Source organism: Natator depressus, chromosome 3 (genome assembly GCF_965152275.1).
Source record: "Natator depressus isolate rNatDep1 chromosome 3, rNatDep2.hap1, whole genome shotgun sequence".
NCBI classification, from domain to species: Eukaryota; Metazoa; Chordata; order Testudines; family Cheloniidae; genus Natator; species Natator depressus.
In genome coordinates, this window is record NC_134236.1 from 99,268,822 (window position 1) to 99,282,941 (window position 14,120).

At 41.3% G+C, this 14,120-nt stretch overlaps 1 protein-coding gene and 1 long non-coding RNA gene across 2 annotated transcripts in view; one reads left to right on the forward strand and one right to left on the reverse strand.

Annotated features, from left to right (window-relative positions):
* LOC141984897 (uncharacterized) overlaps positions 1–5,561 on the reverse strand; it is an 82,280-nt gene extending 76,719 nt beyond the window's left edge. Inside the window, exon 1 of the long non-coding RNA XR_012638836.1 lies at positions 5,481–5,561. This is a non-coding gene — a long non-coding RNA (uncharacterized LOC141984897). The remainder of the gene's footprint in view (positions 1–5,480) is intronic.
* LAMA2 (laminin subunit alpha 2) overlaps positions 1–14,120 on the forward strand; it is a 472,624-nt gene that overhangs the window by 311,267 nt on the left and 147,237 nt on the right. The window contains exons 22-25 of the mRNA XM_074948401.1: positions 1,278–1,458; positions 6,439–6,575; positions 9,999–10,235; positions 11,952–12,095. Of these exons, the coding sequence (XP_074804502.1) occupies positions 1,278–1,458; positions 6,439–6,575; positions 9,999–10,235; positions 11,952–12,095 (699 nt within the window). The remainder of the gene's footprint in view (positions 1–1,277; positions 1,459–6,438; positions 6,576–9,998; positions 10,236–11,951; positions 12,096–14,120) is intronic.

Here is a 14,120-nt window from a genome sequence, read left to right on the forward strand (position 1 = left end):
TAGAACTTCTGTTCAGCTGATTCAGTGTCAACAATTTAACCTATCGGCCGAAAGCTCAGCATAGGTCTGTCCAGTTTGATATATATTAAAGCCTTATCTTCCTTTCTTCACAAGTATTTTTGCCTTATACAGATAGGCTTAAGGGGGGAGCTACTTAGTGTTATAACCACTGATATTCAACTTCTGCAGAATATTTGTCTTCAGGTTTTGATTTTGGAAGGCCCCTGAAGCGGTTAATGCAGAAAAAGTAAAAGAATAAAATGAAGAGAAACAAGAGGCTGATTGGTTAGCTTTATCTTCAGCTGTCAGAGCTATTTAATTGCCCTGAAAATATTGGACAACACTCAAAACTAGAATAAAAGGATGCAACTCACATTGAAGTAAATAAAGTTGCACTCGCTTATACCATAGCTGAATTTGGCCTGTGAATTTTACCTTAATGCTTTTCCCCCCCTGTTTTGGCAGCAAAATAGAGGGTTCAGTTGTTTTTTGTAAGTTATCTCTATGCATTATTCACAGAGTGCTGTAGTCATATATACTGTTTGACAAATGTGTGAGAAATGGTCCCTGGCCCAAGGAGGTGAAATCTATCCTCCCATTCCATCCTGTTTCCCTTCTGTGGGAGCAAGAATGGGCCTGAAATCAGACAAATGTAATAAAAATCATAATGATAATGTGCAAAGCATATAGCAGACTATGCTGAAGCATAGGTCAGTATTTGTATTTATTCAGTTAGCTTATGACTATAACCTTCAAAAATATCACAATCCAAATATTCAGTTCAGCAAGATGGAGCCAGCATTCCAGCCAGGTTAAATGGCAAAGTTCTATAAGTGACCTTTTAGAGCAGACTTCAAAATCTCCCTGCTGAAATAAATTGCTATACTTAGGGATGCCTTATGAGTATGTCTTTGGGAGGTTGTTTGCAATCTGATTACCCTCTATTTCTACATGTGTCAGTAGGTTCTAGAAACAGACATCATAGGAAAATTCATCAGGTTTACACAGCAACACAAAGTGCCCTAATTCTAATAAACATTGGATCAAATACTTAAGTCCTTACTCAGATCAGAGCCAGCAAGATACGTCATGTCCTCAACTCAAAGGCTTTAGGGTCTGGCCCTTTATTTTTAATTTATTTCAGATTATTCTTATTGCCGTTGAGGAAGAAAGAACTCAAATAAACCCTCTGCCCCCAGCACTTTTACTGTTTAACTCTTTGTTCTGTAGATAGACCTCGTCTATACTAAATGCTCTTCCTCTGTCTTATGTGGCAGCCTGGAACATTTGGTCTACAGTCGTCTAGAGGATGTGTTCCCTGTAACTGCAATTCTTTTGGTTCCAAATCCTTCGACTGTGATGAGAATGGACAGTGCCATTGCCAGCCTGGCGTAGCAGGAAAGAAATGCGATCGCTGTGCTCGTGGGTTTTATAACTTTGAAGAAGGAGGATGCACTCGTACGTAAATAATCAGGTCCCATTTCATGGCCTGTTGCAAATTTTTCCCTTCTCAATCTGTAGCATGTTCTTCCTTGGACTATCCTACGCTATATCTAAGGTGGGGGCATTGCCATGGGCCGAGCTGCATACAGAGAGAAAACAAGATAATATGGAGTGACCCACTCTTACCTCTTTTTATAGCCAAGCTGCTATATCATGGGTATGCATAAAAGGCATAGGGACAGAGCTGGTCAGGAATTTTTAAATTAAACATTTTTTGGTCGGAAAATGGTGATTCATGTAAACTTTTTGCGGAAATGATCAGTCAGGAAGATTTCTCAGGTCATGGATGGAATTTCTGGTCAGAGAGTGAGCCCTACAATAGCCCAGTGGCTAGGGCACCAGGAATGTGGGATACCCAGGTTCAGAGTCCCTGCTCCGAATAAGGGGTAGAGAGAGTGAAAAGGACCTGGTAGTTAGGGCACTCACCTAGGATATGGGAGACTCACTGACTAGCCATGAAATAAGGAGTAGCTTCAGCAGATGATATTGAGAGAAGATCCACACCTGAATATCCCATACTCCAATGGCTTGGGCAGTCTTCTGGATGGTGGGAGACCCCTGTTCAAATTCCCTCTCTACATTAGCCAGAGTGGGAATTGAATCTAGGTCTCCCACATCTCTCATGCCCTAACATCAGGGCTAAAGTTATAGGGAAGGCAGCAGCAGGACCCCCTCCTTGTTTGGCCATTTTGTTAAGTAAGCCCTTGAAAGGCATGGGAAACAAAATCAGTTTTGTTTAATCTGAAATGGATTTTTTTTTCAATTTGCCTGAATTTTCACAATTTTAGAGTTCAGTTCTACCTAAAATGAATTTTTGTTAATTTTTTCCAAAAATTCCTATGAACCAAAAAATCAGTTATTCACTCAGCTCTAACGGTATCTGCCATCACCAAGCTCTTAGTGCATAAAACAAGAGAACTGTGAATGGAGTTCATGATTGGTAGAGCTGGTCAGGAATTTTTCAACAAAATTTTTTTTTTCAGGAAATGCCAGTGTGTTGAAATCAAATTTTTTCACAGAAACATATCTGTTTCAGCAAAGCTTCTGTTGGGAAGGATTCTCAGGTCTGTATTTCTTTGGGGAGGGGTATAGAGAGCTCAAGACCCACCCAGAATAGCCAGGAGCCCAGTGTTTGGGGAACTCATGCAGTATATGGAATACCCAGGTTCAAGTCCCGGGTCCAAATCTGGGATAGCAGAGACTTGAACCTGGGTCTCCTGCTTCCTAGGGAGTGCCTAAAGCACTGGGCTATAGAGTCAGCCGCTGCTTCTGTTGATCGGTTCTGTTAGAGCTATTCCACTTTCTGTAAATATTTAACTATTCACTGGGGCAGAGGGAGCTCCTGACACTTATAGCTCCATGGTTAGTACATGTCTGAAATCAGGCACAGCTCTAGAGTTAGTGTCTCTGTCTCTAGCTCAGTTTTGAAAGTTTTGGTTTCATTCCTCATTGGAACAGAACCAAATGTGGAAACCTCAAAGTTTTTCATGAAATGGAATTCTTGTTTTCTGGCCAACCCTAATGATTGGTCTCTTCTTCTAACAGTCACAGAACTAGAAAGCACATCCCTTTTGTGAAATCTTTCTGTCTTTAATCATCCTACAGATAACAAGAATACTTAAATGCATGTTTCCCCACTTATTACAAATGTTTTTCACATAGTTGAGTAAGGGGCATGAAAGGACAATAAATGAGATTTTACATTAAAATCTTAAATTCTGTTTCTCCAAACACAAAAAGACGTAAGTTTAAGACAGTCTATTAAGCTGGGAAAGCAATCCAGGTAAAAAGGGAGTTTTTTGTTTTAGGAGGGGTTTTGTTTTTGTTTTTTTGACAGAAATATATTTGCTTTGTACCAGATGAGAAAGCCATTGTTAAAAAAAAAAATCCAGCTACTTAAAATCGGAAGACTCCGATTTTTAGAAGTTCTAAAATGAAGAAAATAGACAGGAAGGAATTCTGTTAAAAATGCAAGTCCCTCCCACCCCCATCTATTTTTAGTAAGCTTTTTATATGTTGTTTCAAAAGACAAAAAATACAGGAATTGAATAATAAATCATATAGAAAAGACGGAATGTTTTTAAGTATATCAAATCATACTCGAAAAAAGTCCATGAAAATGAGCACCAAAGAGACAGTTAAGTGTAGAATAAAATATTGGGCCTCTTTTATCTAGCATTTATCCAAGAAGAATGTAATTTAGAGATTTTTGGCATAATAAAAAAAACATAAAACCTACAAAGGTATATTATAGAAAAACAAAGTATCACAATATATTATTGACATCCGTACAGAAAAGATGTACAAGATTTCTACATGTGAATCCAGTTCTTCACCTACAACAAATGAATTCTGCTTTTATTATTTATTTTATTAAGCTCACACACTATAATTATTGTATATTGTAATATCAATTTATTTTTAATTAAATAACATTTGTAGCGAATAGTACTAAAGTCTGGAAATCCAGAGAAGAGAATTCAAGTGACAGACTCAGTCCCTCAGTGAGCTCTGCATGGCTGGGCCTCTACACCAGCATGCAGTCAGTGGAGCTGTGTGGGCACAGGAGTCCATCTGCATGAAGGTCATTGCAGGTTCAAGGCAAACATTTAATAATTTTCTGCAGCAGTTGATTTGTTTTAGAGAGATCAATTTTTACCAAACCACAGCCAACTGTTACGTTTCCACGCCATGCTCATGATTTAGTTCTGGTTGGAGTAGAAATATTTTGAACAATAGAAGGCTTTTTATTGGTATATTTTAGCTATTCATTGAGCTAAATTGTGGTTGTGCCACAACCCTAAGCAAGGGGTAATACATTGTAGTGCTGCCCTAGAAACAGACGCGGGAACAGATAGTCACTCAGTCATGAGCTGCTTGCTCATTCCCTTTCTGCTGTAGTGGGGAGTGAGGAGGGAGTAACCGGAGCCAACCCTGTACCTGCACTATCTATATTTTTAACCATGAAGGTCAGCAACCAATGAAACAACTTACCAAGGGTGGTAGTGGATTCTCCATCACTGGCCATTTTTAAATCAAGACTGGGGGTTAATCTAAAAAATATACTGAAACAGGAATTAATTAGGGAAGTTCTGTGGCTTGTATCATACAGGAGGTCAGACTAGATGATACCAGTGGCTTTATAATCTATGAATCTATGAATCTGGAGCAAATTACTTTTTCCAGCATACTGATGCAGTTGCATTGGTCAGAGCCCCCACTCCTCACCTACCTGTGGAAGCAGCTCTCCCATCCAAGATGCTACCAATGATGTAGAGTCAAGAGTTGCCCTGTGCCAGCCTTCTTGGAAGTGTTAGATTGACCATAATCTGGCCCATTATATTTTAAGATGACTCAGTTCCAGCCAATAAAGCTAAAAGAGCTGAAACTTTAACTGATAGTTCTTCAATCATAATTAGTTGGGAATACCCAGAATCCAAACATTTGTAGATTTAATATTTTTTCCATAAATTCTGGTTTACTATGAATAGCAACATTATCTCTGATAATTGCTCCAGTTAGAGCTTTAGTGCTATCATTCTCTTCATAAAAATTCTGGATTTTATCATCTAGCTCATTGATTTATTTCTTCTATTGCTGCACTACATTGTTCTAAACTTACAATTTTATTTGAAACCGGAGTCTAATTTTCTTTGAAGAGTTTATTACAGACCCATTAAAAGCAGAATGTGGTGAAGAAAGGGAACTAGATTTCTGTTCTACTGTTTTAACTGCTTCTGAAGCAGATGCTGTTACCCAGGGTTCTTTCAACCCAAAGCTCTTGGTAACTTTTACTCTGTGCGAGGTGGTGTCAGGAAATAAATCAGGGGAGACACGGCCGTCCGACCGATGGATGGCTGGCACAAACAGGACAACACAAGAGTGCTTTCACTTAAAGCTAAACTTTACTTAGTCTCAAGCACTTATACACACGTCTGCAACAGGTTAGTAAAACACCCCCAACCCTTGATAATTACCAGAGCTGAGTGTGGTTCTCGAGTGGCACAACGACAGCCCGACACATCCAGAGGGAGAGTCCAGTCCTGAAGAGTCCCACCACCTCAGACTTTCCCCCCTTTATTTATACATTAGTAATAGAATGACATGTCCCTTAAAGAAAACTTGTTAAGCAAGCAGTTCCAATGGGCAAGCAAGAAGCTCCTTCTGATTATTGATTAACTAGGTGTGGGTTTTTCCAGAGTTTGCAGCCTTGAGGCCCCAATAGACATTCCTGGGGCACATCCTGCTCTTCTAAAATCCATGTATCAGCAACTTCAACACAATTCTTATCAGGAAGGACGCAGGGTCAAGCTGCCCTCTCTGTGGCACCCAAAAACCCCCCTCCCCTCCTGCCTTAGTTAAACTGAGACTGCTGAATGGCCAATTTACAGCCTGCTGACTTGGCTGCTTTTAGCAATAAACCATAGTGGTTTCAGGCACTTTACTGGTTTGCCAAAGTCTCCCCGTACAATGCAACTAAAGGGGATCTCAGTGGTGAATGTGGGTTTTCTGCTGTCCACATTATTAGCGCCACTTGGAGTTGCAATCAGTTCAGTGGTAGGATATTTATTCAGACTACCTCCCTTTTTCTCTTTCTGCCACCTCTTTGGGGGCAAAAGGATGAAAAGAAGGGGAGCCAGGAAGATTTGATTTTTTTAAAAAATGTCTCCCTCTTAAAATAGAAGTGCTTGGCTACAGTGAGCCTCTCTGCAGAGAAATTCCAGCAAAGAACAAGAAGTGGAGAGGAACACTTAGACTTCAAAAGGGAACAAGAGGAAGGAATAACTTTATTTCATATAGATATAGATATATGACAACAGAAAAGTGTCATGTAGTGAAAGCTCTGATGAAAATGGACTTAACCTTGCTCTCTCTATGTCAGGGAGAGAGGGTGACTTTATCTCTGTTTTATTTCTCTATCTGTCTCCCCTGAAGCTTGTGAGTGTTCCCATCTTGGTAATAATTGTGATCCAGTCACCGGCCGCTGTGTGTGCCCTCCCAATACCATAGGAGAGAAGTGTGATAAATGTGCACCAAATTACTGGGGTCATGACATTGTCAGCGGGTGCAAGGTGAGTGGATCTCTTATTTTCTCTCTGTGTGTTCCATGCTTTCTATGGTGTAAAGTACAGTAGTTTGAAGCTACAATACAATTTTAGGCTTGTAAAGAGCCACGTGGTTGAGTTTTGAGTTTTGCAATTTGAGTTTTGAGTTTTGTGTTTTGAGTTTTGCAATTTTAGGCTTGTAAAGAGCCACGTGGTTGTGTTTTGAGTTTTGGTATCAATCAGGGAAACAATATAGGTGCTGATGACCTGTATCTGAATACTGCAGACTCTCTGTCCTGGCATACAATCTGTTATTTGCTGCATCACAGATCTGTTTGTACCATATGTTCATCCATGGTGAAGCTGTTGGATATTTTTTGTTTATGATTTCTGTATTATAGGTATATTAACTCAACTGGGAAGATTACTGTTACAGTTCAGGGCCCCACTATGGTCCATCAAGGGCACCCACTCTTAGTCTTCTAGCACTCCAGCGATTACCTCTCTTAGGCGGAGATGCACATTTCTCTCCCTACTGATGGGCAGGCTGCACAGCTCCCTGCCTACCCTGTGAATTCATCAGCAAGGCAGACTGACTCAGGAGGCCGCTTTGCCTTCCTTCCTCAGAGACTATAAACAGCATAACTGCCGTTATGTTAAGTTAAGTTATGTTAAGTTACCGTGCAGCTCTTTCAAAGCAAGTGCATTTCTTCTTAAGATGAAAGCATTACAGAGAAAACATATTAAAAATAATAACAGAACCTACACACATGCCAATAAGCTTACCAGAGATCACACCCTGACTGCAGGAAGGGCTCTGGCTTCAAACCCCACCTAGGGGGTTGTCAGTGATTACAAGTTCATAATCACCTTGGCTCACCCATGAATCTGAAAGTCTCTCTTTTATACAGTCTGGGTCTTTGACTTGATAATAGTTGATTCATAGACAATGGGTTTCTCCTCAGGGTGCAACTTCAAAAGACTGGTGTGGGGGGTGTTGCATAACTGGAGGAATTAAATTTGCATACACCTCCCCTAGAGATTTCCTGGAGACAGGGCCGGCTGTAGGCACCAGCAAAACTAGCAGGTGCTTGGGGTGGCACATTTCTAGGGGCGGCATTCCGGCGCCGGCCATGCCGCCCCTAGAAATGTGCCCCCCTCCCCCAGCTTGCCTCAGCCTCCGCCTGCTCCCCTGAGCGCGCCACCCCCACCGTTCCGCTTCTCCCCCCTCCCTCCCAGGCTTGCCGCGCATGGAACAGCTGTTTCGTGCAGCAAGCCTGGGAGGGTGGGAGGAGAAGCCGAGTGGCGGCGTGCTCGGGGGAGGCGGTGGTGGTGGAGTGGAGGTGAGCTGGGGCGGGGAGCAGTTCCTCTACCCCCCCGTTACTTCCTGCGCTCTCCCCCCCGCTCACCTCCGCTCTGCCTGTTCCCATGAACACGCTGCCTCTCCCTTGCTTGAGAGGGAGGGGGAAGAAGTGGAGTGGCGGCATGTTCAGGGGAGCAGGCGGAGTGGAGGTGAGCTAGGGTGGGAGGTTGTGGGGGGCAGGGGGGAGCTGCAGGAAGCAATGGAGGGGGAATGTGGCATGCCCAGGGGAGGAGGTGGGGCTGGGGATTCAGGGAAGGGGTGGAGTTGGGGAGGAGCTGGGGGTTGGGGGGCGATGAAAAAAAAGCAGGGGCTGGCAAAAATCCTAGAGCCTGCCCTGCCTGCAGAACCACTTAACTTTAAAAGTTCTCATTGTTTCTAACAGTCTTTTGAAGCTCATAACACTTCCCAGGAATTAACACTTTAATACTGCTGCAATTATGCCAGAAGGGTGTGCTTTGCCTGAACATAGTCATATACCATTAATGACCTTCCTTAAAGGGTTGTTTCTCATCTAGATCAAGCTGCTCGCTAATTATGTAGAATCTTTTCCGAGTGTGTTTAAAGCTCCTCTTGTAAAATCTTTGCCTTTCTGCTGCAATATAGAATGCTTGCCTTGAAACCAGCCTAACAGGGGTGAAGACCCTTGTCTGAGCTGTGGAATCCATTCTCTGTTTGTCTTTTATATGAGTGTATTAGCATGGCAGCTGCTATGGCACTACCTAAATGAATAATGATATATCAGTCACATCTTCCCTTCTAGCATGTTGCAACTAATTTCTCCGAGGTGAGGTGCGAATGCCTACTCCACTTGAGCTCTTAGTGGAGCAGGTTTCAGAGCCTGTCATAACTCTCAGGCTGGAGGATGCGGCATAAAACTGGTTCCTTGCAAAAGAAACATTATATGTAATTGTTATTTAGGTTTTTATATTGTACCCCGAGCTATTTCTCTGTGTGGTGAACAATTTGTTCTCTAGGATTTATCTTGCAGCATAACATATTGAATAAACATACTGCTTTGAAAAGGTTTTAATTCTTAGACTGTACAGCAGCCTGTCAAACATTTGCTAACCATTAGTGTTTCTGTTGCAGTCAGTAAAGATTGAGTGCGTGTCTGTCATATAAATGACCTATGCTGTGAGCAGGTCTTTTAAATTCAGATGGGATCCTGTAGCTAGTCATGTTAACAAGATTTTAATTTTGAGTGGAAACTAAATCTGCAAATTTTGTTCCTCTCCCTGCCAGCTTTACTACTTTAATTTTAGTGAGTGTGTGTCCATGCCAGTTACTGTGGCAACTTGTACTAGTGGCACTGGACAATGTTGCTGTTGCAAGCAAAGTTTCTAGATATGAGGCTGCCATCATGCCACTGATTAAATTGAATGTTCTCTGCTAGCATTACCGAGTAGTCACAGTGATACTCCTGAGGGATTGGTTCTTCTACCTTTTGGAGGCCTTCAGCTTCTCTGACTACCTGCTTCTCTAGAGGACCGTATGCAAAGTCAGTTCTGTCTGCACTGCAACATGTGTTGTCCATGCACTGGAACCTAATTAATAATCATTGCACTAGTTCTGGTGGGACTCGGTGGCACTGGGATTGAGACCTACGGCAGCTGCAGTTCTGGCAGTGTTGTCTAAGCCTGCCCTGCACCAGATGTCAAGATTTGTTTGTGGGTTTAACAAAACACATTATATTTCTCACTCTGCTACCTCAGACTCAGAGGCCACCCACCAGGCCACTAGACTGGTTCATTTACAATGCATAAGCCTCAAGTGATAAATAAAATATGATGAAAATAATATTGTAAATACATGTTGTTTCACTTCCGGCCCCACTGTTACCCTAACTAGATTGTGGCCTTCTGATACAGATGCATTGCTGTTAACATTGGAAATACGTTACTGTATACGAACTCCAAAGTAACCTGTGTTCATCTATGGCTGCAAATGACAAGACTTCCTACAAGAAATGGAGTACTTTGGCACCTTAGAGACTAACAAATTTATTTGAGCATAAGCTACAGCTCACTTCATCGGATGCCTACAAGAAATGTGATTAAAATCTATTGTCGTCTCTCTCTTCTTTATAGGCCTGTGATTGCAGTGTGGTTGGATCCCTCAGTTTCCAGTGTAACTCAGATACAGGCTGCTGCTCCTGCCACCCTAAATTCGCTGGGGACAAATGCACTCAGTGCAGACCGGGATATTGGAAATACCCACAGTGCATTCCCTGTGACTGCTTGCTGGCAGGGACTGATCCTCAGACTTGTGACGCAGAGATGGAAAAATGTTCATGCGTTGATGGTACAGGGCAATGTAGCTGCAAGGTAAGGCAATGAGGTATGCAAGCTGACTTAATGGTGCCATGGGAACCTGCTTCAAAGTTAGTGGGAGTTTGTACTCGCTTATCACAACAGATTGTTAGTGAGATAACTTGGGACCTACAGTAAACACAAACTCTGTTAGCTGCTTGTAATAGTAGCCCTTTTTTCCTGGCCAAGGGTCTTGCAACTAGAGGGAGAAACAAACAATTAAATGTCACACTAGGTTGCTCTTTCATCCACTAAAGCTTAATAAAGCAAGTTCCCAAATGTGGCCTTGACTTAGATTTTTTTCTTATTTTATGTTTTTCTTCCTGTCCTTACAGAACTGTTACCATGTTGGCCATATTCAGTGTAAAAATCAGCCGTTTGGCAAATTAGAATGACTTTTTGGGTGATAGCAACATTTGGGCCATAGTCCTTAATTAATCCTTACTGGGACATTGACTTCAATGGGAGCTTTGTTGAGTAAGGCTATAGAATTTGTCACATTAATACTCATGCATCTCATCAGAGTGACTCCATTTTAGGATCCTTCATTCTGTTTCAACATCCAGACATGCAGAGAGAGTAGACAGCTAGTAATTAAGGAAGAGGGAGCTGCAATAACTATTATTGCTTGATAATTCTTTTATCAAATGGACATTAGTCGACACATTTTAGGCCTAAAGTATAGCTCCCAAAGGGAGAAAGGAGATTTTACAAAGCCTTATAAAGAAATGTTTTCTTTGGTTGGTTGGGTTTTAAAAATTTTGATGAAAGCAGTTGTTTTTACTTACATGATCCTGGCAACGTTGTGAATCAAAAAACAACAGCATGGAGCTCCTATATAAGAATCAGAAACCGTAACTGAGTAGGAGCAAAAGAGGTGACATTGACCATTTAAGGCTGATAGGAAAAAAAAAGTTAAACAAAAGATGTAAATGAAATTAGATAGTCAACATTCTTTCAATTTTAATACTCTGATTTGGTGTTAGTAATAGAAATAGAGATTTTTTTCCTGGTATATTTTATATTGACATTGTTCTTTAAATAAAAGATTCAGCTCTTTAATATTGGCTGTGAGTGTTTAAAATGCCACAGAATTGGTATAAAAATCCTTTCAAAAAGGCTCAGTGTAAATGATGGGTACATCCAGTGATACACAGTCTAGCTTTCTTTATTGGGAATAATGGCGTAGTGGAATTAAAAGTATTGACATTACAACAGTGAATAGCTGCACATTTCAACACTTTAAATATTGTTCAATGACGCGGAAAAACAATCAGATGAAGAGAGAAAGTGGGAATGTTTTACCGCCCTTGATAGTTCTATAAAAATAAATTCCTCAGCTAGTAAAGTCAGTACCATACCTTAAGTATTCTGACGTGTCATGATAAACTCATAGCAGACAAAAGGTTTGATTAACCCATCAATTTTGGAGGGCATAATTTCACTGATTTTATCAATAAGCTGTTAAGCACTCCATATCAAAAGTGCAATTTGTTGTCCTACAAGTACCTCTACCAACATGGAGCCAGCATCCTCTGCCCATACTTATCTAGTGGATGGAGGTATGATATATGTGTGATTGGAGGCTGAAAACCGTAAGCCTTAATTTTTCCCTTAAACCTACTCTTCTCATCCAAATCCCTTTATTGTGCATGGGCTGTGGGGCATGGGGTTGGTTTTGTTTTTTGGTGTGTCTAAATAAAGCTCTTCCCTGTGCTCTTTCTCTTGCAGGTTAACGTGGAAGGTGTCCACTGTGACAGGTGCAGGTCTGGAATGTTTGGACTGTATGCCAAAAACCCTCTTGGCTGCAACAGCTGCTATTGCTTTGGTCTGACTACTCAGTGCAGTGAGGCAAAGGGACTGATCCGCATGTGGGTGAGTAGGGAACTGCTGAGCCGTGTAATGTGATAATGTTGTTTCCTGCTGGCTTCTTTTAGTCAGGCGCAGAGAGGTAGCTAGGAAATGGCAAAACGTTTAAGCAATCTTTTCCCCTGCGTACTTTGAGAAGTAGAGAGAGGAGCATGTTCCATTAGACAATCAGGGTCAAGGCATTAAAAAAAATTGTTTGATAGTGTAATAGATGTCAAGCCAAAGTAAAGCTATTAAAACCCAGTAAAAAGCAGTGTATTCAAGTGTGGGAAAATTGTACAGTGAAGATCCAGCACACTAGAGCACTGACACAGAGATGAGAATCAGAACTTGTTGCACAGTTTCCCTAACCATATTCCAGGGTCATTGTTGCTTGTTGTTAAATATGTCGATTTGATTTGATTTGATTAACTCCTCATTTTTCCCCTTATAATTTTTTTTAAAGTCGTGCTTGTGATAGATGCTGATCCATTTAAATCCTGGGTTGGTGGGTGGAGCCCAATTGAACAACAAAAGACCTGTCCCCTCAGAAGAGAGAGGTACCACAGATCCCATGCTGGATTGACAGTCCTCATGACTGAAGTCCTCTGTTTATCTCTAGCACTTTTTCTTCCCTCCTGGTAGATGGAGAGGGATTCTAGATGAGCTGTGTTGGTGCAAATTTATCAATCCGACGTGGGTTGGGTCGAGAGGAAGGTGATAAGACCAGTCATGCCACAGAGCTAATGAAAGCATCAATCCTTTTGCAAACTCTGTTTTGGTCTTTACATGAGGGAATAAAGCTGAAGCATTATTTAAAGCTGGGGTTTTTTTTATTCTCTTTTTATTCGCTCCTCTTTGAATTCTGAGATTTAAACAAGACTTTGCAGATTCACATTGTAGGCTACCTGGGCCTTTATAGTTTTGAATACTCCAGTCTATCTCAAAACAGAGTCAGTGCCATTTGAAAAGCCATAAATTCACAAACTTCATGCGGCTGATGAAAATCTTTAATGCAGTTCACGTGTGTTAACCATTTTCTTTCTGGCTGATGTACTTGGTGAATAGTAGCAAGACCCACTCCAGGAACATGACTTTGAAGTTGGCAGCTGGAAGGAATACTTCCAAGTCCTGTCACTGAACAACAGCTCCTGAGAATATAATCAGCACAATAATTGAATACTGTGCTGGGCCTCTCCTCTTCCTCAGTGCCCAAATGGCATTTTGTGAAACCCAGATGTGATTTCTTCCTTAGCTTAATTGTTGTTCCTGACTCCTTAGCATTATGGTGTCTGCATTTCTGATTTTTTATTTTATTGTTCTCTGTGTTTGTCCAGCTTGCTGCATGCTTTCTATGAACAATCTCGGTAATTCTGGGCAGAAGTTATTCCAGTTTTCTTTTAACCACAGCAATGATTTGGCTGGCATATTATTGGTTTTCTTTCAGTGAGGTTGCTATCATCTAAATAGTTGTGGAATACCATTACATTATCCAATCAGTGCGACTTTTGGGCTCACACAGTTTAGTGTATTTGAGAACACAGTAATTTGTTTGAATTTTAAATGAAAAAGATGCAAGTGGGGCTGGGCAGTACAATGAGTTCATGCACTTGCCTGAGACTCAGAACAGATTAGAACTGGAAAAGGAGATATTTTATTGTGGTACAGGATCACATAAACAACTGATCTGTCTACATCTCAGAAAAAGTTCCTCATTCCCATGCCCTGTCCCCGCCCCAAACCTGAGGAAGAATGCTCAGTACAGCCTTAGGGCTGCTAATAGTAAATAGGTATTCTCACACGGGCCACCAGGTTTCACCAATCATAACAAAAATACCTAAAACATTACACTCTTTCCCCTCTAAATCATTCCTAATAATAAACATAAAACATTAACATTGCAACAACAAAATAAAACATCCTGACTAGTTGGCTGGGTACACTACCTCAAACCTCAGGCAAATGCAAGGGATTTTCTGCCATCGCTAGCATAATTGCCTTATCTTTGGGCTCCCCTGAGACCTCTTCCACTTGGTTCCCCAAGAATTCAGT